We start from the raw sequence: 26,832 nt of genomic DNA, 5'->3' as shown, positions 1-26,832 counted from the left end.
CTTTAAAAACAATTCCTCAAAGCGTCAGAGAACTGAAAAAAACAGTAAGAAACCACCAGTCCCACACCGTGGTGCAGGGCACAGCAATGGAAACTGAATTGTTTCAGACCAGCCGCCTCCTGAGAGCAACCATCAGAACTGGAGAGCGCTGCACAGAACGGTCCAGGGCACTGGGAGCTCTGAGGCCACGGGGCTCTGCAGGGCCAAGCCGGGAGGGGGCGGGGCCAGTTTTGGGGCCGCGACTCCACACCTCTGCAGTGTATCCCAGCCACACAAGACATGGCCACATGCTGCTGCGTTCCTCACACTGTAGCCACAGGACCACACTGTGGCCACAGGACAAAAGTCGAGGCTCAGGCAGGGGGGCCTGGTAAAGACTTTGGGCTTTTCTTGGGACCCCAAAGTTCTATCCCCTAAAAGCAAAGGTGAACCAGAAACAGAATTGTCTTTGCAGGGACTGAAGCCAGCCTTAAATCACCTCAAGCCCTGAGAGAATTAAGGTGAGCCGCTCACCTGGACACCTGCGGACAGAAAAGTACACCTTCCCTGGAGGAAGGTAAAACAAAACAGAAACAGAAGTCCTCACTGCACAGTGCTGGAATGGATCCGGGTCAGAAAAAATTATTATAAAGTGCGTGACGGGGACATTCACAATTTGGAATATGCCTTGTATATTGTGCAACAAAATTCTACCAATGATAAACTCCAGAATTTTTTGTTTTCGTTTTTTTAGACGAAGTTTCACTCTGTTGTCCAGGCCGGAGTGCAGTGGTGCGATCTCAACTCATTGCAACCTCTGCCTCAGCCTCCTGAGTAGCTGGGATTACAGGCGTGAGCCACCACGCCCAGCTAATTTTTGTATTTTCAGCAGAGACAGGGTTTCACCATCTTGGCCAGGCTGTTCTCGACCTCCTGACCTCAAATGATCCACCCGCCTCAGCCTCCCAAAGTGCTGGGATTACAGGCGTGAGCCACCACGCCGGGCCAAACTCCAGAATTATTAAATGACTCAATGATTGCATCACGGTTGTGAATGGAGATTTTTTGTTCATTTGTGATCTATGCTGAAGTGTTTAGAGGTGAAAAATCATTAGATTTGTAACCAAAATTGCTCTGGAAATTAAAGCAAAAACAACAATTTAGATTACATACAGAGACTGAGATAAAAGCAAAGGTAGCAAAATATTAACAATTGGTGAACCTGGGTGAAAACTATGTACTGTTACTGCAACTTTTCTGTGAATTCAAAATTTTTCAAAATGAAAACATTGAAAAAAATATTAAAACCTCATGAAACTTAGTAAAAATTTATTGAATGATACCCTTGAACTTGCTTCATTTTATTGTATGTAAATCATATCTCAGTAAAGCTGATAACATAAGGAATTGGTTTAACAGCACATTAAATCCAACTAGGCTAAGCAAGGTGGCTCATGCCTGTAATCCCAGCACTTTGGGAGGCTGAGGCGGGCAGATCACCTGAGGTCAGGAGTTTGAGACCAGCCTGGCCAACATGGTGAAACCCTGTCTCTACCAAAAATACAAAAATTAGCCGGGCGTGGTGGCATGCATCTGTAATCCCAGCTACTCAGAAGGCTGAGGCAGGAGAATTTTGCTTGAACCCAGAAGGCAAAGGTTGCAGTGAGCAGAGATCACGCCACTGCACTCCAGCCTGGGCGACAGAGTGAGACCCCATCTGGAAAAAAAAAAATCCAACTAAAGAGAGAATTAAAGAACTGGAAGATAAATTGTAAAAAATATTCATCCTCAAACACGGAGAGAAAAATAACAGACACTCCAGAACAGACGTGGTAAAAAGGTCTAACAGTGTAATTGGATTCCCAGCCGGAAATAACGGGGTGAATGGGGCAGAAACGGTATTTGAAAGGGTAGTAGCTGATAGTTTGTTTTTTGCTTTTTTTTTTTTTGAGATGGAGTCTCGCTGTATCGCCCAGGCTGGAGTGCAGTGGCAGGATCTCAGCTCACTGCAAGCTCCGCCTCCCAGGTTCAAGCGATTCTCCTGCCTCAGCCTCCCGAGTAGCTGGGATTACAGGTGCCTGCCACCATGCCCAGCTAATTGCGTTTTTAGTAGAGACGGGGTTTCACCATGTTGGCCAGGCTGGTCTCAAACTCCTGACCTCAGGCAATCCACCCGCCTCAGCCTCGCAAAGTGCTAGGATTATAGGCATCAGCTAAGGTCACCTGAGGTCAGGAGTTTGAGACCAGCCTGGCCAACACGGTGAAACCCCATTTCCACAAAAATACAAAAAAAATTAGCCAGGTGTGGTGGCGCATCCCTGTAATCCCAGCTACTTGAGAGGCTGAGGCAGGAGAATTGCTTTAACCCAGGAGGCAGAGGCTGCAGTGAGCCAAGATCGCGTCACTGCACTCCAGCCTGGGCAACAGAGTGGGACCCTGTTTCAAAAAGAAAAGACAATATTAATTGGTGTACTTCAAGTAGAAGGAAGGATGTCCCACCCAAATCCCAGCTCAGAGGTGCAGGAAGAAGTGAAGAGTGCAGACGGGAAGGGAAAAGTTCCCCTGCCTCTCTGAAGTTTCACTAAAATGGTACACAGATTTCTTGGATTGTAGTTTTATGTGACACAGGAGCTTTCAGAGCAAAGACCTAAAGGCGCAGGGGAAACTGCATTTTTATACTCAGGTTCAGTGAAGTCTGGAAATGGGATTGGACGAAAGGTTAAGATCTGACAAGCTAACAGACTCCCGGGGGGCCCAGTGAGGCCTGTCTGCTTCGTTCCTGGAGGCCTCTCTCTGCAGCTCTCCTTTCTGCTGGGTGGGGGCACAACGCCCCGGAATAGGGGTCTGACCACCTACAGTCAAACAAGGCAGGCCAGAGAATTCTTTTATGGCCAGTTTTTACACAGAAAGACAGAGGAAAGTTACTAGAGTCATACTTTTAGGTTTACGGCTGGCTTTGGGGAAAAGGGGTTCAGGTTTCTACAACCTGCCTGGGACAATGAGGGGCCAGAGACAGGAGGCAGGAGAAGGCCTGGCTTCCAAGGCCTTCACCTTGGGTGTCATTTTCTGAGCCCCAACAAAAGCAACAGAAAGGGTATATTATGTATAAACCTAACGAATCGTAACCGCATAAAACAATCATGTTACAGGGTTTCACATATTTCTGGGGAATTAGGATTTATAGCAAGAGCGGCACAGGTGCTGTGAGGGAAAAGTGAAGTGAGAGGGGAGGAAAGCCTCCCGAAGACGCCCTCCGTCCTGTCCAGGCCTGTGCCTGTCGCCTCACATGGCGAGTGCCTGCAGGCATGGTTCCGTGAAGCATCCAAGACGTAGAGATGATTCTGGTTATCCAGGCGGGCCCTGAGTGTAATCCCAGATGGAGACGGAGGGGGATTTGACACAGAGGAGGCTGTAATGGCCTCAGGAGAGATTGAAAGATTGTTCTAAAATGTATCCCCAGGGTTTGTTTCAGTGAGGTGTGGGGAGACACATGGACCTGGCCATGACAGGCCAGGAGGAAGGCCTTGCTGTGTGTAGAGACGTGTGCGATTCTGATTTAGATTTTGGGGCTCTGTGAGGCAGGAGATTCACACAGGTCTCTACCCTGCAGGGGACACCTTTTGGGTAATGGCCTAATGGCTTATAATAAACGTGGGGAAGAGGCCACTGGTCGGCGGAGGCACTCAGGGCTGAGACCATGCCTGGCACATTGCTTCCAGGTCTGCCTTTCACCGGGGGCATCCGGGCAGGGGTGGAGCAGCAGCCGTCCACCGGGCTCCCCGGGCAGTGTGGCCAGCAGCACTGTACCCTCACGCATGCACCCATTTTTCTTCGCTCAGAGGGTCCCACAGGGCTTGCCAGGCAGCCCAGGGGTCTACGGGAGGTGACCTCCTCCCACACTTGGCATCCGGCAAGCCACCGAGGACAGGGGAAGCTGCCCCCTCCCACAGGTGGAAGACAGCAAGGGGCAGCTTTGCCTCCATCCTGCCTAGAGAGGCCTCTCTGAGGCCAAGCTGAGCTTGTGGGGTGCTAGTCCTGTGACCCAGTGCATACAGGCAGCTGGGGACGGGGCCAGGGGCTCAGGGTCTGTGACAGCCTCTGTCCCAGGAGAGCCTGGGGTCAGCCAGTCACTTGTGGTTTTAAGAGTGGACGGCACTGGGCCGGGCGCAGTGGCTCATGCCTGTAATCCCAGCACTTTGGGAGGCCGAGGTGGGCGGATCACGAGGTCAGGAGATCGAGACCATCCTGGCTAACATGGTGAAAACTCGTCTCTACTGAAAATACAAAAAATTAGCCAGGTGTGGTGGCAGGTGTCTGTAGTCCCAGCTACTCGGGAGGCTGAGGCAGGAGAATGGCATGAATCTGGGAGGTGCACCGAGCTTGCAGCGAGCTGAGATCATGCCACTGCACTCCAGGCTGGGCGACAGAGCGAGACTCCGTCTCAAAAAGAAAAAAAAAGAGTGGACGGCACAAGGCCAGGTTCTTGCTGGTTCTTGCATCGGAAGCCGCTGGGCAGCTTATGGCTGTCAGGAGTGGCTGAGAGACGCCAGCCGGCTAAGAGGCTGCCAGTGCCTCTACAGTGGAGTCTCTGAGGGCACTAACGAGAGTGCCTGCAGATTTTAATTCATTTTGTTTTTAGACAGGGTCTTGCTCTGTCCCCCAGGCTGGAGTGCAGTGGCGCGATCACGGCTCACTGCAGCCTCGACCTCCCAGGCTCAAGCAGGCCTCCCACCTCAGTCTCCTGAGCACCTGGGACTGCAGGCAGCCCACGCCTGGCTAATTTTTTATTTCTTTATTTTTTGTAGATAGGGTCCCTCTGTGTTGCCCGGGCTGGTTTGGAACTCTTGCACTCAAGTGATCCTCCCACCTCAGCCTCCCAAAGTGCTGGGATTACAGGCGTGAGCCACCACGCCTGGCTGGTTTTTATTTGGACGTAAAATTTGGAAATGAGGAATATGTTGCCACCAGAACCCAAAAAGAATGAAAAGATACTGGACTGTGTGTCGGTAGGAGGGTGCTCTCCACACACGTGGGCCCGCGCCTCTGAAGAAGGCCTGGTCTGCGGAGGTCCCGGCGCAGCCTGGAAAAGGTGGGCTGCATCCTTGGAGGTGGCAGTGAACTGCGGCTTCCAGGTGACTGAAACGGGTCCTGAGTGGAGCAGAGGCTGCATCTGCGTGACATGACGCACGCTGGCCGGTTGCTGACTGGGGAGTCGCTGGTTGAGACCCTGCTGGGTGCAGGGTGTGGGGCCTAAGGGGCGACAGCGGCCTCGAGATTGTGAAAACCCACCGTGAGGCACCTGTTATTTTTTCCTGGTAAAAGAACAGGCAAAATTAGGTCTTTGTTTTCTCTGCTTGTATCTAGGCAGTTACTGTTTTTTCCTTTCTCCCCACTCCCATCCCTTCTTTCTGTTTCGGCTTTGATCTGCCCTAAACCCTGGTTTTTAGTTTCTGTCTCTGGCTGATAAGAGGGAAGGAGGGGAGGGAAGCTGCCCCCCAGGATGGCCCCTGTCTGCTGTGTAATCCCTCCTTCTTTCTTTTTTTTCTTAAACAAAATCTTGGTTTTTGTCTTAAAAATCTGGCTTATATCTCAAGGTGCATAGAATTTTTTTCTCTTTACTTCCTGTCCTGTCCTGACTGTATTAACTGCATTTTTTTTTTTTTTGAGACGGAGTTTTACTCTTGCTGCCCGGGCTGGAGTGCAGTGGCATAATCCTGGCTCACTGCAGCCTCTGCCTCCCGGGTTCAAGTGATTCTCCTGTCTCAGCCTCCCAAGTAGCTGGGACAACAGGCGCCCGCCAACATACCTGGCTAATTTTTGTATTTTTAGTAGAGACAGGGTTTCACCATGTTGGCCAGGCTGGTCTCGATCTCTTGACCTCAGGTGATCTGCCCACTTCAGCCTCCCAAAGTGCTGGGATTATAGGCATGAGCCACCACACCCGGCCTATTTTGTGTATTCTTAATGCACTGGCCTTGGGGGTCTTGAACCTGGAGAGACCACCCATCCCAGAGCCCACAGGTGCCTGTCACAGTCACACCAAGCAAGTGTCCCTGCCCTCAGTCACCCCAGGGCGAGATACTGGCCTACCAGGGGCTGCCAAGCCCAGGGCCCAGGGAAGTCGCTCCAACTCCAACCCCGTCCTGATCTCACCTGGCAGCGTGCACCCTGCCTCATTTGCCCTTCCCGCAGAGCCCCCATGGACTGGGGCTCCCTGCCACTCCATGGCCCTGTGTGCTGTGCCCCCTTCTCTTGGGAAATGTAATATATCTTCTTCGCAAGAAGTCGTCTCCACGTCTGCCACCTTACCGCACCTGACTAAAACTAAGCCCAGGTACAAATTTTAGAACAAAGGTGTGCGGTCTCTGGAAATCAGCTCTGGAAGCTAGAAGGGGCCAGTAGCTTTGCCTCGGGAGGGAGTGTGGTGCTGCCAACATGTGGACCTGCAGAGGGCTTGTGCCAGCCTGGTCCACGTCACGGCACCGGCACAGCAGGTCCACACAGTGGGACAGATTCACGGGAAGCTGGTAGATCCCCTTCCAAGGCAGCACACAGTTTTGTAAAATTTGCTAAGCAAAGATTCCTTAACCACAAGGGCTCCCACCCCGTCTCCGCTTCCTCTCTTGCTGGGCTGGCACTGGAGAGGCAGTGGGCACTTTGGGGCCTGGCAGGGGGACGTTTAGCTGTGGAGACGTCGGCGGGTCAGTGGCCTCCACCATGCCCTTCCCAGCCACTTCCTTCCAGACGTCCTGGGGTAGAAACAGCTTCCAGCAACATCCATGGCAACTAACACAGAGGAGTGACTCACAGGAACTTCTGGAAGAGGAGGAAAGATCTTGCTGATTTAACAGGAAATGCCGACATCAACGAGAGAATGTGGGACCCTCACACCAGCCTCACGAGAAGCCGGTGGATACGGCTCATTCCAGAGGGCGCCTTGGATCAGCACCTGGGGAAAAAAGGCAGCACCTGAACCCGGCCAGCCTGCAGAGGAGAGAAGCCTGAGCAAGTTTTCTCCAAATTTCACAACAGGCTTTACCATGTGGATGATGTAACCAATCATCAGAACATTTCTGTAAAGCAAATCACACTTTAAAAAACCAGCCATGCTAGTGGGCCTGAGGATTACCTTTCATCTTCCTCTTTTCTCTTTGGAAAATGATATTGCAAAATTGTACAAAGAGACAATAAAAAGTGGATGAAAGGGTATCCTAGCAAGCCGTTATGAATAAAAAATCTCGGTATTTTCTGGATTTTGTGGTGCTTGTGCTATTAGTCAAGTTTTAAGAAATGCTTAATTTATTATTTATTTTTGCATCTAATTTTATTTTATTCTTTTTATTTATTTATTTATTTTTTGAGACAGAGTCTCGCACTGTCCTCCAGGCTGGAGTGCAGTGCCACAATCTTGGCTCACTGCAACCTCCGCCTCCCGGGTTCAAGCAATTCTCCTGCCTCAGTTTCCCAAGCAGCTGGGATTACAGGCGCCCACCAGCACGCCCAGCTACTTTTTTGTATTTTTAGTATAGACAGGGTTTCACCATGTTGGCCAGGCTGGTCTCGAACTCCTGACCTTGTGATTCGCCTGCCTCAGCCTCCCAAAGTGCTGGGATTACAGGTGTGAGCCACCACGCCCAGCCTTATTTTTTTCTTTTTTTGAGACGGAGGTCTTGCTCTGTTACCCAGGCTGGAGTGCAGTGGTGCAATCTCAGCTCATTGCATCCTCCGCCTTCTGGGTTCAAGTGTTTCTTCTGTCTCAGCCTCCCGAGTAGCTGGAATTACAGGCACACACCACTAGGCCTGGCTAATTTTAATATTTTTAGTAGAGACGGGGTTTAGCCATGTTGGCCAGGCTGGTCTCCAACTCCTGACCTCAGGCCATCTGCCCGCCTCGGCCTCCCAAAGTGTTGGGATTACAGGCGTGAGCCACCGTGCCTGGCCGGCATCTAATTTTATAATAGTTATTTTGCATTTCTTCTTCTTTTTTCTTTTCTATTTTTCTGTCGTTTTTTTGGTTTTTTTTTTTTTTTTTTTTTTTTTGAGATGGGGTTTTGCTTTTGTTGCCCAGGCTGGAGTGCAGTGGCACGATCTCGGCTCACTGCAACCTCTGCCTCCCGGGTTCAAGTGATTCTCCTGCCTCAGCCTCCCGAGTAGCTGGGATTACAGGCACTTGCCACCATGCCCGGCTAATTTTGTATTTTTAGTAGAGACAGGGTTTCTCCATGTTGGTGAGGCTGGTCTCGAACTCCCGACTGCTAATGGGGATCTATTTAAGAAGAAATGCAGACCGGGCGTGGTGGCTCATGCCTGTAATCCCAACACTTTGGAAGGCCGAGGCAGGCGGATCACGAGGTCAGGAGTTCGAGACCAGCCTGACCAACATGGGGAAACCCCGTCTCTACTAAAAATACAAAATTAGCCAGGCGTGGAGGCACGTGCCTGTAATCCCAGCTACTCCGGAGGCTGAGGCAGGAGAATCGCTTGAACCTGGGAGGCGGAGGTTGCAGTGAGCGGAGATCGCACCACTGCACTCCAGCCTGGGCAACAAGAGCAAGACTCCGTCTAAAAAAAAAAAAGACATCCCCATTGGCTTCAGGCTGCCCGAAACCTGTGCAAGCTCCAGCCCTGTGCTTACTTGGTTCTCTGCCTTGTGGCAGAGGTTCCCGGAGCTGTGGGGAAAGCACCCCCAACAAGCAGCTGGACCCCACCTCACACGACACCCCCAGATCAGTCTGGCTGGCTCACAGATGTAAATGTAAAAGGTAAAAAGACTCCCCTCCCAATAGGGAAACCTCTTTAAGACCTCAGGGGAGGCAGGTGCTTAAACAGGACATACGCCTTGTGGAAGGGAAGGCTTGGTCAGTCAGATGGCGGGAAAACTAGGACCCCTAAGAGCCGTTGCATGGAGGGTCTAGGCACATGTGACATGCACCGGCCAGCCCCCTTGCTCACAGATCCTGCATCTGCAAATATGCCAGTTTGCTAAATGTGTTTAAGCCCCAGAATCAATACCCACCGTGCTTCTGCAGTTTCTCATGGACACGCTCAGAGTGAAGAAGTCTAAGATCTGGTTGCAGGGCTGGCTCCTCCGAGGCTGCGAGGCAGAACCGGTCCCACCCTCTCCCCAGCTCCCGGTGGTGGCCGGCAGCCCTCGGTGATCCTTGGCCTGAGAAAGCACTGCCCTGACCTCAGTGTTCATCTTCGCACGGCCTGTCCTTGTGTGTCTGTCTCCAGATCCCCTTTCCATAAGGGCACCTCGTGCTGGGGTGAGGCCTGCCCTCATGACCGCACCTTAACCTGACTTTCTCCGTAAAGACTCTGTCTCCAAACAAGTCACATTCTGAGGTGCTGGGGGTTGGAATGTCAACATAGAATTTTGGGGGGACAGTTTTACCCATAAGTATGGTTAGGCTTTAGCGCCCTGGTTTCCTCAGGGAGTGGTGCGGGGAGAGGCCCTCACCAGACCCAAACATGCCAGTACCCCCATCTCTACTTCCCATCCTCCAGAGCAGTAAGAAACACGTTTCCTGTGGTTTAAGCCTCCAGTCTGTGGTCTTCTGTCACGGCAGCCCACATTGACCAAGACAGACAGGAAAGGGAGTGGGAGACACAGTCCTGGAGACGTGGACGGGCCTGCGCAGAAGAAGCTGTTCCCCTGGCAGACAAGCTCCGTTGCGGCGGGTGCTGTGGTCCAGGCTGGGATTCAAAGTTTTAAGGCCCCTTCAGCAAGAAGCTGCTGGTGGCTTTGGAGGACATTCTAGGAAGTCCGTGGAGGGTTTGATGGAAGCATGGTTTGCCTGCCATTTTAATTAATGTGTGCGTCAGAAAGCACAAAGTTGTGGCAGAAATGGTAGATGAGGGTTTTCCTTTCTAAGATGTTTTTGATGCTCTCCACTGTCTCCTAAATGGAGAAAGGTATGTCCTTAAACAGTTTTTCCTCAGAAGTCAGCTGCAGTTTGCACCATGGCTCACTGCCATGAGCACCATGGGCTCAGTGAACCACCACCTCCTCATGGGCAACAAGGCTGGGTCCTAGCTCTCCCAGGGGGTCTTGGGGCCTGGCTGAGGGCAGGCTCGGGGTGGGGTCTGGCACAGGAGACGGAATGCAGGGGTGGTGACTCCGGGCCTCCCAGCACAGGCAGGCATCACGAAAGGACTTCTGTGGAGCACCTGCCACAGGGCCTCTGCTCTGGCTCTGCTCCGGCTCTCCACCCAGACGCCTTCCTGCTGCCCCCAGGCAGCCCTCATTCTTCAGGGTGCTGTCTGTCCTAGAGCGCAGCTCCTGGAGGGTGGAGGTTCCCTGAAGCTTTGGCTGCATTCCCTTTACCCTGGGGTCCACCCAGGGTCCTGCCCCAGCAGCTCAACCAACAGCTTCTGGACAAACAGAATCCTCCCTGGTTGAGGACCGAGTTTCCCCCCTCACCATCTCAGAGGCCTGCTCCTCCCTCCTCAGACTGGGTCCCCGGCTCACCCTCCATTCCTGGAATCCCCTGTGGTCTGGGTGCCCCCACCAGCATAGCCCCTAGTACAGGTCTCCCGGCTCCTTCCCTCCACAGTCCACAGCCCCCAGCCCCTTTCAGGCGTCTCCCCACAGGACCTTCCCTGCTCTTCCCGCCCCCAGGACCGCATGCTGCGATGGCCCTGGAGCCCCGCCCTCTGCAAGTCCCTGCTCGGTGGCCTGGGGTAGGGTCCCCGGCTGCGCAGACTCCTATCCACAGTTAGGCCCACGGGGGCAGAGACCCAGACTGCTGCCAGCGGCGGGGAGGGGTGACCCGCGTGGACGCGGCTCTCAAAGGCCACCAGCGCCACCTGAACAAGACCCGTGGCGCGCACGGGGCAGAAGAGCTGGGCGCTCAGCGTGAGGCCCGGGTGGGGGTCGCGAGCGGACAGCCCCGGGCCGCAGGCGGGTCCCCCGTTGCAGTAAGGACAGCGGTCGGGCGCCAGGGGTCCTGGGCCTCGGGCAGGGCCAAGTCTGCGCGTGCGAAGACCCCACGGACGGAGCCGCCCAAGCACCGCAAAACCCGCTTTCCGGGACCCACTGTGGGAGGCCCGCAGCGCTGCCCCTCGCCGGGGGCGTCCTGCGCGGCCGGGGGCCTCGGACAGCATCCGTGTCTCGCGTGGGAGGCGCCCGTCTGCGCAGCCGCGGGCCGGGACCCCGCAGGTACAACGCCGCGCGTGCGGCGTCCGGAGGCCGCGTGCGGGGAAGTCTGGGCCGGCTGCGGTCAAACCGAGCCCACGCGGACCAGTTCCCCACGGCTGCTAAGGGGCCCGCCCCTTAGCAGGCCCCGCCCCTCCCCGCCCGCTCACAGGGCCCGCCCCCAGCCCCGCTCATCGACACGGCACGGCTGCGACCTTTAGCAGGCCCCGCCCCGCCAGCCCCCAGATCCGCCCACCAGCTGCGCACGGCCCCGCCCCGCGGCCCGCGCCTGCGCAGTGGGGCGGGCGCAGTCGGAAGCCGGGCTGCGCGGCGCGGCAGTGTAGCCGCGGCTCGTGTACCCCCAGCGCGGACCCAAAGGGGCTCGGGCCGCTCGGGCCGGGAATGGCGGCGGCGGCCGAGCCCGGGGCCCGCGCCTGGCTGGGCGACGGCTCCCCGCGCCCCGGCAGCCCGGCCTGCAGCCCCGTGCTGGGCGCAGGAGGCCGCGCGCGCCCGGGGCCGGGGCCGGGACCGGAGCGGGCAGGCGCCAGAGCCCCGGGCCCCGCTGCCGCGCCGGGACACAGCTTCCGGAAGGTGACGCTCACCAAGCCCACCTTCTGCCACCTCTGCTCCGACTTCATCTGGGGGCTGGCCGGCTTCCTGTGCGACGGTGAGCGCCCGGGCCCGATGCCCACCCGGCTGCAGCCCTGCCTCTGCCCCGTGGGCGGGAGCCTGAGCGGAGGTGGCACCGGCGCTTTCGGGGGAGTGGAGGGCGGGATCCCAGCCCTGCTCGCGGGACGTGCTCTCATGGGGCGGCTGGGGCCTGTGCGCCGTGGGGCCGCTCCAGGCTGTGGGCTTCCTCACCTGGGAGGTGCGGGCAGTATCTCCATAGTGCCGCGCGATGGCTGCGACCCAGGGGCTGTGCCTGATGCGAGCGGGACCTCAGCTGGGGTCCCCATGGCCGGCTTCCTCTCCCAGTGGCTGGGGCAGCAGGTGTGGCTAAGCAGGGCTGGCCTGGGCCCCTGGCCCTAGCCCTTCTCATGCTGTGGCCCAGAGTCCCAGCCTCCTGGAGAGCCAGGCCCGGCCTGCTCCACCCAGCTGCCCAGCCCTTGCTGGGGTGAGGACAGCCCTTCCCTGCTCTGGGCCCCGGGTGCTCCCAGGGCTGGCTCTCATCTTCCCCCGCGGCAAGCAGGCGGGCCCTGGGGACCACAGCCTAGCCTCTGGAGGGAGCGAGGGACAGGGGGACCACAGCCCAGCCTCTGGAGGGAGCGAGGGACAGAGGAACCACAGCCCAGTCTCTGGAGGGAGCGAGGGACAGGATCGGAGTCCTGGACGTTTGACACTTACTGTGTCCTGGCCAGGGACGCCGAGGTGGGAGGGGCTAAGAAGCCTCTGCTCTGCTCAGGGATTCAGGCCTTTGCTCTGGGGATAGGGGTCCACTCAGGCCGGGGTCCGCAGAGGAGACTGTCCCCTCACACGGGGATGTCGTCTGTGGTGGAAACAGCGTGGTTGTTCAAACCCCCAGGGCTGCACAAGGTGGCCTGGCCCGCCAGCTTCTTTGTCACGTCAGAGCATGGCACAGCCATGCCTGCTGCCTGGGGATGCCAGGGGCTTCCCCAGAGGTGGGGAGTGTGCATGTGTGGCTGAGGCAGCTCCCGGCTTGAGGCCAGACTCCGGGTCCCCTCCCCCTTCGGAGGGGGCAAAAGGGCCCTCCTGGGCAGCACCCGTGGAAGAGGGGCCAGCAGCGGTATGGGAAGGAGGGCGCCCTCCCCGCCAAGAGACACAAGCGTGGGGCATGGGGTGAGCAGGCCCTGTCTCCATGGCAGAGGAGGGACCTGGGCGCTGCCCGTCCCCCCGCCTCTCAGTGGACCCTGGCCTGTTTCCAGAGCTTTTCTCTTAAGCTGCCAGGAGGAGCTTCTCCCGGTCCCATCTGGAGACTGGGGTGGCTAGGGCTGCAGCAGGTGAAGGGTGGCACCAGCGGGGCCTGCTGGAAGAGCTCCCTGTCCCAGCTGGGCTGCCTGGGGCTCCATGGCACAACCTTCACCTGGGGCTGTCTTGGCAGGTGTGTCACTGACTGCCCTGCCCACTCCCAGCCCCGGCAGCCTTTGCCCCAGCCCAGGGCTCCTGCCCTCCCTTCTGCCCCGGCCCCACCCTCCTGTCTGTTTTACTGCTCGGGTGTGGCACTTGCTCCTCTTATGCCCTCCTGAGCACCCTGCCGGCTGAGGTGCTCCCTGGGTCCTGTGCACACGGCCAGAGCTCCTTGGGAGGCTTGGGGCTGTCCATTCCCCAGCGGCTCCTGCCTCCCAGAGCCCTCACCTGCCTTGGGTGGCTCTAGGTCTCAGGCACAGTGCACAGCATGTAGCAGGGACAATTAGGGGTATGCGTAGTTTCGGGGGAGTGAGACACAGGTGTCCTTGGCAAAGCCAATCTGCCAAAGGCCGAGAAGCCCCTGCCGCCTGGCGAGCCTGGTGAGCCCAGGGCTGCCCCTTGAGAGACCCAACTGCAGAGGCAGGAAGAGTGCTGGGCCCACGTGTGAAGGGAAGGGACTGTTCTCTGGGTGAGAGGACATACTCATTGTCCTCCAGGATGGTCAGGACCACCCAGGTTCTTGCTCCTGGGCTCCTGGGCCGCAGGCTCTCTCCAATGAGTGGGTGGGGTGGTGGGGGAACTCGAGGACCACAGGGACCCTGGTGCGGCATGGTGGGTATGGCAGTCGTTGCCCTGGGGCCTCTAACTTCCTGGGTAGGACAGCCATTGGGTAGGACAGGGGCCAACTCACAGCCCTCATTCCCACAGTCTGCAATTTCATGTCTCATGAGAAGTGCCTGAAGCATGTGAGGATCCCGTGCACGAGTGTGGCGCCCAGCCTGGTCCGGGTGAGTGTGGAGCTGGGTGTTGCACCTACAAGAGGCTGGGGGATGTGTCAGCTCTCGTGGGGTCGAGGCACTGAGAACCTTCATGTCAGACGTTAGTGATAACCTGCAGTTGAAAGGCAAAGGTCAGATACTGCTCGGGATCAAAAGGCTCAGCACCCTGCATGGATCTGCTGACGATGATAAAAGCCAGTCCCCAGGGTCGCAAATAGCAAGATCCTGTCCATAGAACGTGCTCAAAATGATGAAACTAAAGGGAGCACAGATGTAAAGAGGTTTCCAGGCGGAGAAGTGGGCGTGGCTGTGACACTCAGCCTGAGGGCTCCTGGGGGGATGGAGATTTCGGCATCTGGCTGTGACCTTAGTTTGCAAGATCACACACTTAGGGGAGCTGACAAAGGCTTCAGGGGGTCTGTCCAATTTCCTCACAGCTATGTGTGAACCCACAAGCATCTCAAGGAAGCTTGAATAAAAAGCAAAGGCAGGAAGCCTGGGTACCTGAGGGTGTCTTGGCCACCAGCCTCCCTCTAAGGGCTCTGGATGGGGCAGGGAGGTGACTGGCCCAGGTCACTGCAGGGCACAGGGGACTTCCCTTCTCTGGTGACAGTGGTGACAGCAGGGACATGTAGGAAGGGCCAGGCTTATTCCTCCCTCAGCTGTCAGCCTCTCCATCTTCAGACTGAGGCCCCTCAAGTCCGCATTCCCTGATGTGCTCAGGCTGCAGGTGGGGCGCAGGCCTCGAGGCACACCCGAGTGTGCAGCAGGAGGGGAAGCCAGGCCAGCAGGTGCACCTGCCACTGGCGGGCATCCGGCTGCGCCGTCCCCTCGAATGTCTGACGCCCTGTTCCTAATGATGCAGTTCCCCGCGTGTGAGCAGGAGGCCTGACGACGGTGGCCCTGGTGGTGGCCGACACCCTGGTGACTCCACACTGGCTTGGGCGGCCCCTCCTCATGTGGACAGCCCAAGGCTGCAGCTTTTTAAAATTGATTTTAATGTCTTCTATACTTTGCTAAATTGGGAAAATATAAGTATGTATTTCAACTGTATGCATGATAGGGAATTTAGAAGATGTATTTAATGGCCGGGCGCGGTGGCTCATGCCCGTAATCCCAGCACTTTGGGAGACCGAGGCGGGTGGATCATGAGGTCAGGAGATCGAGACCATCCTGGCTAACATGGTGAAACCCCGTCTCTACTAAACAAAATATAAAAATTAGCCGGGTGTGGTGGCAGGTGCCTGGAGTCCCAGCTACTCGGGAGGCTGAAGCAGGAGAATGGCGTGAACCCAGGAGGCGGAGCTTGCAGTGAGCTGAGATTGCGCCACTCTGCACTCCAGCCTGGGCGACAGAGCGAGACTCCGTCTCAAAAAAAAAAAAAAAAAAAAAAAAGAAGATATATTTAACAAAATAAAAGTCACCCACCATCCTGGCATGCTCACAGCTGCTATTCTGGAACACGGTCTTTCTGTGTACGCTTTTATTGGGTGTGGTTTAAGTTTGGGGATAAGGGCAAGAGTCAGGAGTGAAGACTTGGTCCTTCTCCTTCCCTTCTCTTGGAAAAGCAGCAGCCCAGCCCTCTCCAACACAGAAACATTGGTCCACACTCGTTGTGGCCTGATTGTCTCCCAGAGGGCAGTCCCTGTGTGCTGGGATCTTCCTGGCTCCGAGGAGACAGATGCCAGGCGGTTGACAGACCTTGCCTGCCCCAAGGAGGGAAGGGGTGGCAGGCGGTCCTCGCTCCCCTGCGCTAGGCAGGGCTGCTGGGGGGAGGCCACAGCCTGCTCCCTGCTTTTGACCACCCAGGCTGTCCCCAGGACCCGGGGGTGTGGTTGTTCCTGGGGCCTCCAGGTAGCACAGCTGGCTCAGGCCAGGCAGTTCCCAGCAGGAGAGAGCTGCAGAGCTGCGCAGGTGAAGAGGGAGGAGGGGTGGCGGGCAGCCTGTGTCCCTTACCAAGAGTGCTGAGGTGAGGCTGCGTCTGCCCCGCCAGGTTCCTGTGGCCCACTGCTTCGGCCCCCGGGGGCTCCACAAGCGCAAGTTCTGTGCTGTCTGCCGCAAGGTCCTGGAGGCGCCTGCGCTCCACTGCGAAGGTACCTGGAGCCTGCCTGGCTCCCCACCCAGTGTCCTGGTCTCTGCTGGCCAGGGTGGCCCAGCCCACCCCTGCTGTGCAGCTTGTCAGGGGTGATGGGGGAGGCCGAGGGCTGGCCGCCTGGCAGGCCACAGGACAGTTAAAGGATGCGGGGTGCTAGGTGGTGGGGATGGGGCCAGACCCAAGCGCCGGCAGAGGCAGGGGTCCTTTGGGGGCGGCAGACACCTCTAACCCTGCCTGCCCCCCAGTGTGTGAGCTGCACCTCCACCCAGACTGTGTGCCCTTCGCCTGCAGTGACTGCCGCCAGTGCCACCAGGATGGGCACCAGGACCACGTGAGTGCACCGGCCCCAGGGAGCCCTGCGGTGTGGGGTGGGCCCAGCTGCTGACTGCCCCCGCTCCGCAGGACACCCATCACCACCACTGGCGGGAGGGGAACCTGCCCTCGGGAGCGCGCTGCGAGGTCTGCAGGAAGACGTGCGGCTCCTCTGACGTGCTGGCTGGCGTGCGCTGCGAGTGGTGCGGGGTCCAGGTGGGCGCTGGGAGGTGGAGGGGGTGGGGGTGGGGCAGGAGAGGTGCTGGGAGGTGGAGGAGCTGGGGGGGGGCGGGGCAGGAGAGGCACGGGGTCCAGGGGGGCGCTGGAAGGTGGAGGAGTTGGGGGGGGCGGGGCAGGAGAGGCACGGGGTCCAGGTGGGCGCTAGAAGGTGGAGGGGGCGGGGCAGGAGAGGCACGGGGTCCAGGTGGGCGCTAGAAGGTGGAGGGGGCGGGGCAGGAGAGGCACGGGGTCCAGGTGGGCGCTAGAAGGTGGAGGGGGCGGGGCAGGAGAGGCACGGGGTCCAGGTGGGCGCTAGAAGGTGGAGGGGGCGGGGCAGGAGAAGCACGGGGTCCAGGGGGGCGCTGGGAGGTGGAGGGGGCGGGGCAGGAGAGGCACGGGGTCCAGGTGGGCGCTAGAAGGTGGAGGGGGCGGGGCAGGAGAAGCACGGGGTCCAGGGGGGCGCTGGGAGGTGGAGGGGGCGGGGCAGGAGAGGCGCGGGTTCCAGGTGGGTGCTCGGGGGCGGCCGGCAGGAAAGACACGGGGTCCAGGCTGGGTCTGCGGCGTGTGGGGTCTTTCCCTGGACCTGGCGCACCTGGTGCCCCCGCACCCTGGCTCCGACCCCCCAGCTCAGGCCCTTGTCCCCCCAGGCGCACTCCGTCTGCTCCGCGGCGCTGGCTCCCGAGTGTGGCTTCGGGCGTCTGCGCTCCCTGGTCCTGCCCCCCGCGTGCGTGCGCCTTCTGCCCGGCGGCTTCAGCAAGATGCAGAGCTTCCGCATCGTGGAGGCAGCGGAGCCGGGTGAGCTGCGGGCCGGCCGGGGCGCTCTGGGCTGGGGGCTGCGCACTGAGTGAGGGGTCCGTGTGCCCGACCCGCAGGCGAGGGGGGCGACGGCGCCGACGGGAGCGCTGCCGTGGGTCCAGGCAGAGAGACACAGGCAACTCCGGAGTCCGGTAAGTGCCCGCCTTATTCCCCCCAACTCCCCTGAGGTCCCCCGGGCGCCCGGGACTCATGGAGCTTCCCCGGCCCAGGGAAGCAAACGCTGAAGATCTTTGATGGCGACGACGCGGTGAGGAGAAGCCAGTTCCGCCTCATCACTGTGTCCCGCCTGGCCGGTGCCGAGGAGGTGCTGGTAAGGGGGAGGCTGGGGGAGGTGTCTGAGCCCCCTCCCAGGACCGCATGTCCCCGCACCTGGCGCCCCTGACCTGGCTCCCCCAACCTGGCGCCCCTCACCCACCTGGCCTCCCCCTCCACGACCTGCCCCCCACTGAACCCCGCCTGACCTCCCACAACTTGGTCCCCCTAACCTGGTGCCCTGCAGGAGACCGCACTGCGGGCCCACCACATCCCGGAGGACCCTGGCCACCTGGAGCTGTGCCGGCTGCCCCCTTCCTCTCAGGCCTGTGATGCCTGGGCTAGGGGCAAGGCCGGGAGTGCTGTGATCTCGGAGGAAGGCAGAAGCCCCGGGTCCGGCGAGGCCACGCCAGAGGCCTGGGTCATCCGGGCTCTGCCGCGGGCCCAGGAGGTCCTGAAGATCTACCCTGGCTGGCTCAAGTGAGACTGGGCCCGAGGCTCAGGGTCTGCTGGGCGGGGTGGGGGGAGCTCCAGCTCAGGCTGCGTCCCCACAGGGTGGGCGTGGCCTACGTGTCCGTGCGAGTGACCCCGAAGAGCACGGCCCGCTCTGTGGTGCTGGAGGTCCTGCCGCTGCTCGGCCGCCAGGTGCGTACCCTGCGTCTGCTCTCCATCCCGGCCAGACTTGGTGGGGGGTCGCTGTCCCCAGGAGGCCAGGCCATCATTCCAGCCCAGGCGTGGCTGTCCCCGTGGGTGTCCTGAGGTGGTTGGGGGCCTGCCCAGACCTGATGCCAAGCTCTACCCCAACAGGCCGAGGGTCCCGAGAGCTTCCAGCTGGTGGAGGTGGCAATGGGCTGCAGGCACGGTGAGTAGACAGCCCGTGCTGGGCGTGGCGCTCCCTGCACCTTTTGGGTTTGGACCTGCTGCCCAGGCTTTCCTGCAGGGAGGTGCCGGACATCAAGGCTGGGCTCTGCCCTCCTGACCAGCTCCACCCTGCACCCCCACGGGCCCTGGGGGCTCAGGGCAGCTGCTTCCAAGGTGGGCAAGGAGCCGGGTGCTGACGGCCTGTGCTCCCACCTCTGCAGTCCAGCGGACGGTGCTGATGGATGAACAGCCCCTGCTGGACCGGCTACAGGACATCCGGCAGGTCAGTGGGTGTGGACGCCGGCCCCCAGGGAACCAGCAGCCCTCAGCCACAGCCTCTGCCCCACAGGGTGGGTGTGCCTCAGACACCGAGTTCTCCTTGGCTAGGCAGCGGGTGTCCTGGCCGACAGGGCGGTGCCTTCTGTCATAAGCTACTTGGTCCCTGCAGGGAGGCCTTGAGCTGCAGACCTCCCCGAGATCCTCGAGGGGAATGGACAGGGGTTGTCCACAGCAAGGAAGCCTCTGTGGCCCCTTTCCTCGTTTTCATGTTGACTGAATTCCTGGGAGTGTTCCTGACGCCCTGTTTTGCTGTTGCGGGTGAGGAGACAGAGGGTCTGGTGAGGTGGTGCCGTCCTCCCTGGCCCAGCATCCCCGCCCCTCTCCCTGCAGATGTCCGTGCGGCAGGTGAGCCAGACGCGGTTCTACGTGGCAGAGAGCAGGGATGTAGCCTCGCACGTCTCCCTGTTTGTTGGTGGCCTGCCTCCCGGCCTGTCCCCCGAGGAGTACAGCAGCCTGCTGCATGAGGCCGTGGCTACCAAAGGTGTGACCACCGTGGCTGGCCGTGGGCTGCTGGCTGGGGGCAGGGTTGAGCGGCAGGCAGTCGGGCTGCAGTGCTGAGGCCGGCTCCTGCCTCTCCTTGAGCCACCAGGGCCTGAGCTCCGGGTCCAGCCCACGTGTCTTCCTCCAAGAGGCTCTGGAGCCTCCCGCCCTCTGTGGCCCTTCCCTGTGGTGCTCAGCCTCTGCCTCTCTTTCTCCTTCTGGGGGGCCCTGTACCTCCAGGGAGCTGGGAGTCCTGCTCCTGGAGTGGGGCGGGGTACTTCCTGGGGAGGCTGCCTTTGGGGTGAGATGTCACCCCTGAACAGGCGGAGGGGCTGTCCCTGGCCCCAGTGCTGTGTGTCCTTCGCCTCCAACCGCCCTGACCACAGTCTGCCTTTGCAGCCACCGTGGTGTCCGTGAGTCACGTCTACTCCTCCCAAGGTGAGCCGCCCTGGGGGACGTGGTCACATGAGGCCCAGGGGTGTTCCTGGGGTGAAGTGGGACAGCCCTGGCCCTCATGTAGCACCTGACCTTTCCCTTGGGCAGCCCTGGGCTGGGGAAACGTCCTGGTTTGGTTCCTGCCCTGGCACCGTGGGGGCCGTGGGACAGGCTCCCCCTGAGTCCTGGGCTCCTGCCACAGGTGCGGTAGTGCTGGACATCGCCTGCTTTGCGGAGGCCGAGCGGCTGTATGTGCTGCTGAAGGACATTGCTGTGCGGGGCCGGCTGCTCACTGCCCTGGTGCTCCCCGACCTGCTGGTGAGTGCGCGGTCGAGCCGGCTCTTCACACACCCCAGGGGGTGGCCAGAGGGAGGTCCGGGTTTGCAGGTGCACAGGCCCCACAGCCAGACTCGCTTTTTTCATCTGGCATCATTTCCTCGAATCACTGGGGGCTCGTAGGTGCCACCTTGTTTGTGCCTCACAACAGCAGGAAGGACTCTGTTGCCCGTTTTACAGCAAGGGGCCTGAGATCAGAGGGTCAGCGCTCATCCGAGCCTGCCCAGTGGGTGATACCAGCTCCGTGGGGCACCGTGGGGCCAGGCCCAGCTTCCACGCTGCACCTGAGGCCTCCACCCAGTAGGGAGGCCCACAGGACGCAGCTCCTGGATGTGCCGGGTCCCGCTGCGGCTGCCTCGCCAAGGGCCAGAGCGTGTTTGTGACCAGCTGTCAGCATCCCAGGCATGGCCCTCCCGGTACAGCCTCAGCCTCACTCCCCCTGCCCGGGAGGCCTTAGGGCCTCTGCTCTCTGCCTGGAGCTCCCCAGGCCAGTCAGTGCAGCTCCCAAACTTTGGACGCTGCCCTTAAGACCCACAGCGCCCAGAAGAGGGGGCACCTGGCAACAGGGCAGGGCTGGGGGAAAGGGGGGTCTGACCCATGGAGACAGGGCAGGCTCGGGGAAAAGAGGGGGTCTGGTCCATGGAGACAGGGCAGGGTCGGGGGAAAGAGGGGTCTGACCCATGGAGACAGGGCAGGGCCGGGGGAAAAGGGGGTCTGACCCATGGAGACAGGGCAGGGTCGGGGGAAAGAGGGGTCTGGTCCATGGAGACAGGGCAGGGTCGGGGGAAACGGGGGTCTGACCCATGGAGACAGGGCAGGGCCGGGGGAAAAGGGGGTCTGACCCATGGAGACAGGGCAGGGTTGGGGGAAAGGGGTCTGGCCCGTGGAGACAGGGCAGGCTCGGGGAAAAGAGGGGTCTGGTCCATGGAGACAGGGCAGGGTCGGGGGAAAGAGGGGTCTGACCCATGGAGACAGGGCAGGGTCGGGGGAAACGGGGGTCTGACCCATGGAGACAGGGCAGGGCCGGGGGAAAAGGGGGTCTGACCCATGGAGACAGGGCAGGGTTAAGGGGAAAGGGGGGTCTGACCCATGGAGACAGGGCAGGGTTAAGGGGAAAGGGGGGTCTGACCTATGGAGACAGGGCGGGGTTGAAGGGAAAGGGGGGTCTGACCCATGGAGACAGGGCAGGGTTAAGTGGAAAGGGGGGTCTGGCCTATGGAGGGGCTGGAGCCTGGGACTCCACACTGCACACCGTGCCTTCACATTGGTCTCTCGTCCTCAGCCCATCCAGCCCCCAAAGGGTCCCATGAGGACCCCCCAGGTGTCCATGGCTGCTCTGCCCCGAGCCCTGACCCTTGACCCTGACCCCAGTCCAGGCGAAGCAGAGCTCAAGCAGAATGAGTTGTCTGTGGCTGGGACGGGTGATGCCTGTGGCTCCCTCCTATGCCTCCCTCCTGGGCCCCTACACCTGGCCTTGCCTGGCTCAGGACAGGGTGGCCATCCCCACTGTCCCGAGGATGCAGCCCCTGCCCCAGGTCCACTTACTCTGTGGGCAGAACCAGGTGTGGGACCGACGCACCTGCCCCAGCCCCACTCGCTCTGTGGGCAGAGCCAGGTGTGGGGCCGACACGCGCTTTCTCTCTCCCGTCAGCTGCCTGCCCTGGGGTGAGTGGTAAGTGGTGACCGCAGGCGGCTCTGCCTGCCAAGTGGGTCACGAAGCCCCGAGTGTGTCCTTGCCCCCAGCCATGGCCGGCCCCTGTGCCGCTGCCCACCCTGTGTCTGCACCCAGCCTGTGTGTCTCCTGTTGCCCAGCCTTCCCCGCTGTGGGGGCCCCAGCCTCCTGTGATAGGGTCCCCAGCCTCCTGTCGTAGGGACCCCAGCCCTGAGCCCGCTGTGTCTAGATCCCTGGGTACTGTTTCTTGGGGTTGTGTGTGGGGAAATGGACTCTGTCCTGTGGCCGAGGGACGCCGCGTGCCACCCTGTGAGTTAAGAGCTTTTCTCGGCTGCTGTGTAGGTGGGCGGTGGCCTGGGAGCCGCCATCCTCCAAAGGTGTGCACCAGAGGCGCCCCAGGGGACAGGCCTTGGTCTCGCTGGCAAGGAGTGCCACGCAGAGTCCCACGTGGATTTCCAGCCTGGACTCGGGCTGCATGGCCCAGGCAGGTGTGGTCTGTTCACACACGGCTCAGTGAGCAGGTTTGAGGCCTTTGTGCTGGGAGCACCAGGCAGCCAGTCGGCTGTCCTCAGTGCCGCCCTGCTGGCCAGCAGTGAGATGGGGTGACCGCGCAGCTCATGTATGAGGCCTCGTGTGAGGGTGCTGGCCACGCCTTCCTGGGGAGGGGGCTGGTCCAGGCCAGGTGGGCTCAGGGTTGGGGGCTGGGCACTGCCTGGCAACCCCAGCAGTGGGGACACCGCACCTTGGGTCCCCATCCTAACCCAGCCCCCTGTCTGTCAGCACGCGAAGCTGCCCCCAGACAGCTGTCCCCTTCTTGTGTTCGTGAACCCCAAGAGTGGAGGCCTCAAGGGCCGAGACCTGCTCTGCAGCTTCCGGAAGCTACTGAACCCTCACCAGGTCTTCGACCTGACCAATGGGGGTCCTCTTCCTGGGTGAGTCCAGCGGGACCCCTGGTCCAGGGCAGCAGCAGGGGCGGGAAGGGCCCCAGGAGGCTGCCACAGCTGTCTCAGCTGGCAGGAGCTCCACGGGGATCCCGTACTGGGACCTTGAAGTCCTCCACATGGCCGGGACGGGCATTTGAAAAGGAAGAGGCAGCCTGGGTGGGGGATGGGCTGCGCCTGCAGCTGGTGGAGGACACTTCCTGTTTCCCGCTAGGCTCCACCTGTTCTCCCAGGTGCCCTGCTTCCGGGTGCTGGTGTGTGGTGGCGATGGCACCGTGGGCTGGGTGCTCGGCGCCCTGGAGGAGACACGGTACCGACTGGCCTGCCCGGAGCCTTCTGTGGCCATCCTGCCCCTGGGCACAGGTGGGGTCAGCTGTGCAGCCGAGGAGGGGGCCTCAGGGTCTACCCCTTCCTGCACAACTTTTGCTGAGGCCTGGGTTGGCTGTCCCCGTGGTGGGGTCTGCACCCGGCTGATGGGCGGGTGGGTGTGGACAGATGCTCTGCGTCTGCCTGTGTCCCAGGGAATGATCTTGGTCGAGTCCTCCGCTGGGGGGCAGGCTACAGCGGCGAGGACCCATTCTCCATACTGCTGTCCGTGGACGAGGCCGACGCCGTGCTCGTGGACCGCTGGACCATCCTGCTGGATGCCCACGAGGCTGTCAGTGCAGAGAACGGCCCGGCAGACGCAGAGCCCCCCAAGGTACAGGGCAGCCCGGCGTGAGGTGCCTTTCAGGCTCCCGCATGTGACCTCGCCACACGCGTCACAATGGGCGTCCTCTTCCCAGCCACACTCGTGTGTATGCGCCCGCATCATCTCCTCTGCAAAGCAGGCAGTTGAGGGAGACACAGAAAGTGGCCGCTGCTGGGGATTGTGCCGAGCCAGCTGGCGACACAGCCTGGCCACGACCTGCCCGTGCTGCCCTCTCCTGGGTGCTGGGCTTGGTGCCGGGGTGGCCCTTGCTCTTGTCTCCGCCTGCCCGCAGGAGGCAAGGAACTAGACCTGCCGTTGTGGAGCTCAGGGGGCCTGGTGAGGGTGGCCGGGTCCTGGGAGATGAATGCCCTGTCCCCAGATCGTGCAGATGAGTAACTACTGTGGCATTGGCATCGACGCAGAGCTGAGCCTGGACTTCCACCAGGCACGGGAAGAGGAGCCTGGCAAGTTCACAAGCAGGTACCGGAGCCGCAGGGGCTGCCACCTGGTGACGGCATACCTCCCTCAGGTCCCCCAGCAGGAATAGGCAGAGGGGCTGGAACCCGGAGGCTGCCTAAGGCGGGGTAGGGCTTCCCCTGGTGATGGGCGACCTGCCCCGTCCTGCAGGCTGCACAACAAGGGTGTGTACGTACGGGTGGGGCTGCAGAAGATCAGTCACTCTCGGAGCCTGCACAAGCAGATCCGGCTGCAGGTGGAGCGGCAGGAGGTGGAGCTGCCCAGTATTGAAGGCCTCATCTTCATCAACATCCCCAGGTGCTCACGGGCGGGGCTCCCCAGAGGCTCTGCCCGGTGGGGCCACGGGCAGGCTCAACCCTCGTCCTGCCTGCACCTACACCTCTGTGCCCGCTCTCTTATGCGGCAGCTGGGGCTCGGGGGCCGACCTGTGGGGCTCTGACAGCGACGCCAGGTTTGAGAAGCCGCGCATGGACGACGGGCTACTGGAGGTGGTGGGCGTGACGGGCGTCGTGCACATGGTGAGCCGCTGGCCAGGTGGGCGGGCGAGCCCAGGGTGGCATCCCTGGTCCCCACTGAGCCCAGCTGGCCTCTCCCGCCCCAGGGCCAGGTCCAGGGTGGGCTGCGCTCCGGAATCCGGATTGCCCAGGGTTCCTACTTCCGAGTCACGCTCCTCAAGGCCACCCCGGTGCAGGTGGACGGGGAGCCCTGGGTCCAGGCCCCAGGGCACATGATCATCTCAGCTGCTGGCCCTAAGGTACGTGGGGTGAGGCTGGAGAGCCAGGGGAGGTGGGCCGGGCTGGGCCAGCCATGGGAGTGGCTGCTGGTACCCAGGTGGTGCTGGCATGGCCGGCTGCGGCCAGGGAGCACTGACTCCGGGAGGGAGCCTGCCTCAGAGGAGGGCTGTGCCAGCGGTCAGGCGGGCCACAGATGGCACAGGGAGCAGCCAGACAGGTCCCTCCCCTTCCGTGAAATGGGGCTGAGATGGCATCAGCTGCCCAGGGCCCCAGGACTGGGGGCTGCCCGTGTACCGTTCTTCCATCGGCCATGTCACTCTGGTCCTGTGTCCCCTGCCCTGGGACAGGTCCACATGCTGAGGAAGGCCAAGCAGAAGCCGAGGAGGACCGGGACCACCAGGGATGCCCGGGTGGATGCTGCGCCTGCCCCTGAGGGCGAGCCTAGGTAGGGGTGGCTGGGCAGCCCAGGGGCTCGAGCCATCTCTGCCCCCGCCAGCCTTGTTTTCAGGTGGTCTGGAGGCAGCTGCACGTCCACACAGTGGCCGGCCCTGTGGTCGGACCTGACGACAGCCCTGACCGCAGCATCTTCCCGGGGACGGAGTGGGACCAGCCCTCATCCCATTGGTGACCCACGTTGGTGTCACAGCCCTCATCCCACTGGAGACTGCTGGGCGGGTGGCAGTGTTTCCCCGTGTCCCAGGTGGGCACAGGGCTCTAGGTGGCGAGCCCTCCGCCCTGTGGGGGCCTGGTCCTCTCCTCAGGGGTGGGCACTCATCCCTCCATCTCTCTCCCCACCGAGCCCCTTGAGCTGGATGGTGCTGGACGCAGGCCGTCCAGGTGGATCTGACCTCACTTTGTGCCCCTCGGGCCGTCCCCCTGGCCAGTCAGAGCAGCAGGCTCCCTGGTCTGTCCCTGCCCCAGCAGACACAGGCTGCCAGCACCTCCAGCCTCACCTCCCCACCCCGGGCAGCAGGTGTGGGCAGTCCCTGGTGGGCAGCGTGTCAGGCTGCCGGGTGGTGGTGATTGGTGACTTCTTTGTGTTCGGGGAAGGGAGAAGGTGCCTTCCCTTGTTTTCTGGCCTTGTTATATACAGATGGCAGCTTGGACCCCAGGTACAGCTCCAGGGGCAGGCAGTGCCCAGCTGGACCTGGTGGCCCTTTCCTAGTGCCTCTGCTGGGGGAGGAGAACCTCTGTCCATGTGGAGGCTAGGTGGTCTCAGGTGCTGCCACCAGAGTGTGGGCCAGGCCCGAGTGTCTGCCCCTCGGCCCTCAGGGTGCGGCATTTAGCACCCAGAAGGGACCAAAAGCAGGGCATGGCGGCGCAGAGGAGTTTGTGGAGGTGTAAACAGCCCCATGCATGTGGAGGAGGAGCTGGCTTTCAGCCCCAGACCCCACGCTAGCACTTTCCACGCTGCTTGCCCGCTGTTGACGTGCAGTTCCCAGTGCCTGTGTGAGCTGACATCTGCTCGGTCCTATCCCTCGTCAGTGTGTGGAGACCCAGCTCCTGCAGCGCCCCTGCTCCCACGCCCCCAGACAGCTTGGTGGAGGGTCCTGCATCTGGGCCAGGCTGGGGTGCACCCAGCCAAAGACAAAGCTGCCTCCACGTGCCCAAGGATTCAGATGGCGCACTGGCCCCAGGAGGAGTCTGACCAAAAATGGAGCCAGCTCTGTGGGAAGCCCCAACTCCCCCCATAAGAAACGGTCCCATGGTGTGGATCTCCCCCTTCCCTTGTGGGGCACAGCTGGCCTGGGCCTCTGATTCTGCGGAGCTTTCCTGGGTGTGGCTGTGACCTCAGAAGTGGCTCTGGTTTGGCCTCAGGAGTGTGTGGTCTGGCCCAGCCTGCTGCAGCCTCCTGGGGGGCCCTTGGTGCCACTAATCCCCCGACCCCCCGCTTCTGCCAGAACTGCACAGACGCATGCATTGTAAGGCCGCTTGCGGCCTCCAGTGTGCACTCGTTTACGTCGTCATCATCTTCAAGACCAGTCCTTCGTGATTAGTTTTGCTTCGCGAGCCCTGGTGTGGACTGTGGTCTGTATGAATCGTGTGTAACTGTGGTGAGGGGCTAGTCCTGTATGTGAGTCTGTACCCAGGTGGGGTCTGTGCCCTGCACACCGGGCCCCTCTATTTATCGCTGCCTGAATGCAACAGTAATTTATATCCAGGACAAATACAGTCTGGGCGTCACTATCCTA

General features: G+C 60.7%; 2 protein-coding genes and 1 long non-coding RNA gene across 10 annotated transcripts in view; 2 read left to right on the top strand and 1 right to left on the bottom strand.

Annotated features, from left to right (window-relative positions):
• The window catches only part of SLC26A1 (solute carrier family 26 member 1), a 19,094-nt gene extending 11,862 nt beyond the window's left edge, over positions 1 to 7,232 (top strand). The window contains exon 2 of one of the 5 annotated variants that reach the window (XR_010139570.1): positions 4,785 to 7,232. Coding sequence is in view for 1 of the 5 variants with exons in the window: in XM_054553654.2 (XP_054409629.1) it covers positions 6,724 to 6,822 (99 nt within the window). In the remaining 4 variants the exon portion in view is untranslated. Of the gene's footprint in view, positions 1 to 454; positions 1,322 to 4,784 lie in introns of those variants that run through there. The other 4 variants (XR_010139573.1, XR_010139572.1, XR_010139571.1 and 1 more) reach the window with 4 other exon arrangements.
• On the bottom strand, positions 5,137 to 12,613 carry LOC112133018 (uncharacterized). Of its 3 annotated transcripts, XR_008524307.2 has the most exons (4): positions 12,461 to 12,613; positions 8,996 to 9,880; positions 6,788 to 6,928; positions 5,137 to 5,291 (listed from the first exon to the last, which is right to left on the bottom strand). It is a non-coding gene; the product is annotated as an uncharacterized LOC112133018 (long non-coding RNA). The 3 variants fall into 3 exon arrangements; XR_002914680.3 differs by lacking the exon at positions 12,461 to 12,613 and having other exon boundaries at positions 8,996 to 10,553; XR_008524308.2 differs by lacking the exon at positions 12,461 to 12,613 and having other exon boundaries at positions 5,165 to 5,291; positions 6,584 to 6,928; positions 8,996 to 10,553.
• DGKQ (diacylglycerol kinase theta) lies at positions 11,426 to 26,832 on the top strand. 2 transcript variants are annotated; one of them, XM_024245711.3, is made up of 23 exons: positions 11,426 to 11,783; positions 13,910 to 13,989; positions 15,974 to 16,073; positions 16,321 to 16,406; positions 16,478 to 16,603; positions 17,254 to 17,401; positions 17,479 to 17,553; positions 17,632 to 17,732; positions 17,922 to 18,154; positions 18,229 to 18,319; positions 18,482 to 18,536; positions 18,757 to 18,818; positions 19,205 to 19,355; positions 19,754 to 19,792; positions 19,992 to 20,107; positions 22,578 to 22,729; positions 22,953 to 23,101; positions 23,260 to 23,438; positions 23,809 to 23,909; positions 24,057 to 24,203; positions 24,313 to 24,424; positions 24,508 to 24,660; positions 24,988 to 26,832. In XM_024245711.3, the coding sequence occupies exons 1-23, from the start codon at positions 11,519 to 11,521 to the stop codon at positions 25,087 to 25,089; spliced, it is 2,823 nt and encodes a 940-aa protein (XP_024101479.1). In that variant the 5' UTR covers positions 11,426 to 11,518; the 3' UTR covers positions 25,090 to 26,832. The 2 variants fall into 2 exon arrangements, with proteins under 2 accessions (XP_024101479.1, XP_063579331.1); XM_063723261.1 differs by having other exon boundaries at positions 11,484 to 11,783; positions 26,126 to 26,832.

The sequence above is a fragment of the Pongo abelii genome, chromosome 3 (genome assembly GCF_028885655.2).
Source record: "Pongo abelii isolate AG06213 chromosome 3, NHGRI_mPonAbe1-v2.0_pri, whole genome shotgun sequence".
In the NCBI taxonomy this organism is placed as follows: Eukaryota; Metazoa; Chordata; class Mammalia; order Primates; family Hominidae; genus Pongo; species Pongo abelii.
This window is presented reverse-complemented; position numbering and strand designations above follow the sequence as displayed.

What these genes read in the sequence shown, in the direction of transcription:
- DGKQ (XM_063723261.1), top strand. Translation starts at nt 11,519, where the DNA reads ATGGCGGCGGCGGCCGAGCCCGGGGCCCGCGCCTGGCTGGGCGACGGC. An exon ending in AATGGGGGTCCTCTTCCTGG is followed by an intron (nt 22,730 to 22,952) that starts GTGAGTCCAGCG and finishes GTTTCCCGCTAG; the next exon opens with GCTCCACCTGTTCTCCCAGG. An exon ending in TGACGGGCGTCGTGCACATG is followed by an intron (nt 24,425 to 24,507) that starts GTGAGCCGCTGG and finishes CTCCCGCCCCAG; the next exon opens with GGCCAGGTCCAGGGTGGGCT.